This window comes from Microtus pennsylvanicus, chromosome 3, assembly GCF_037038515.1.
Source record: "Microtus pennsylvanicus isolate mMicPen1 chromosome 3, mMicPen1.hap1, whole genome shotgun sequence".
NCBI classification, from domain to species: Eukaryota; Metazoa; Chordata; class Mammalia; order Rodentia; family Cricetidae; genus Microtus; species Microtus pennsylvanicus.
Window position 1 is genome coordinate 81,926,521 of NC_134581.1, and position 1,538 is coordinate 81,928,058.

General features: G+C 36.8%; 1 protein-coding gene across 1 annotated transcript; it reads left to right on the plus strand.

Moving 5' to 3' along the window:
• The first annotated feature begins 353 nt into the window (after positions 1–353).
• Positions 354–1,310, plus strand: LOC142846794 (olfactory receptor 8G50-like). Its single transcript, XM_075967598.1, has one exon. It carries the CDS (start codon positions 354–356, stop codon positions 1,308–1,310), a length of 957 nt encoding a protein of 318 aa, XP_075823713.1.
• Positions 1,311–1,538: the final 228 nt, after the last annotated feature.

Genomic DNA, 1,538 nt, shown 5'->3' on the forward strand with positions numbered 1-1,538 from the left:
TAGAACATGTTCTACCTAATGATAGAAACTATTAATAATTCATGAGAAATGCATGAAACAGTCAATTGAGGGTGTTAGTGTGGTTTTCATGTGATAGGAAATGGGTACCAGTACATATAATTCCTATGATAAAGGCAAAAGTATGTAATCATCTGTTTGATTTTTTCTTTGCATATTTCCTTTTTCCAGGTCTACAAAATCTCTGACTTCTTAGATAGAAAAGAGGATGACAGATGATTTGAGATACCCAAACATATTTGAATTCTGTTCAAATTCATTGAGTGATATGACAATGGATACTCAATTTCTACTTTTATATAAAATTTCTTCTTAAATGGAGTTTCCAAAAGAGAATGGAAGAAGCAAATCAAACAACAGTGACTGAGTTCATCCTCAATGGGTTAACAGAGAATCCAGAGCTGCAGGTGCCCCTATTCCTCATCTTTCTGGGAATCTATTTGATTACAGTTGTGGGAAACCTGGGCATGATCATCTTGATTGTGTTTAGTTCTCATTTACACACACCCATGTATTATTTACTCAGCAGTCTGTCCTTTATTGACTGCTGTCAGTCCACTGTAATTACTCCCAAAATGCTGGTAAACTTTGTGACAGAGAAGAATGTCATTCCCTATCCAGAATGCATGGCTCAGTTCTACTTCTTCTGTGCTTTTGCTGTTGCAGAATGCCACATGTTGGCTGTGATGGCATATGACCGCTATGTGGCTATCGCTAACCCATTGCTTTACAATGTAACCATGTCCTATCAAGTCTGTTTGTGGATGATAGCTGGGGTATATGGTATGGGCTTACTAAGTGCCACAACTCACAGTGTCTTTCTGCTGAGAGTCCTTTTCTGTAAGACTAATATAATAAGGCATTACTTCTGTGATCTTTTCCCATTACTGGAGCTCTCTTGCTCCAGTACTTTTATCAATGAAGTACTAGCATTGTCCTTTAGTGCATTTAACATTATTATACCGGCTATGACCATCCTTGGCTCTTACATGTTCATCATATTCAGCATCCTCCACATTCAATCCGCTGGGGGCAGATCCAAGGCCTTCAGCACCTGCAGCTCCCACATCTTGGCTGTTGCTATTTTCTATGGTTCTTTAGCTTTCATGTATCTTCAGCCATCATCAGTCAACTCCCTGACCCAAGGTAAATTGTCATCTGTGTTTTATACCATTGTTGTGCCTATGTTGAATCCTATGATCTACAGCCTGAGAAATAAAGATGTCAAAGTTGCCCTAAATAAGTTACTAGAAAATATAAGTTTCTTCTTAACAAGGAACAGTTTTCCTTAGCAAGAGAGTTTATTCACAATAACAACCTATATAATCTCCTGATAATTCTTTACGGACTTCTGTGTGGTTGCTTATATTTGATTAATTGGCCTAGGTCTTTTTAGACAAACCTCACTTAAATTAATTTGGAAGTAAATTTATTCAATACTGTTTTGTTTCTTAAATGTATTGTAGATGGCATTGATTTATTGGCAAATGACTTGAAATGTTGATTTCTGATTTGTGTTA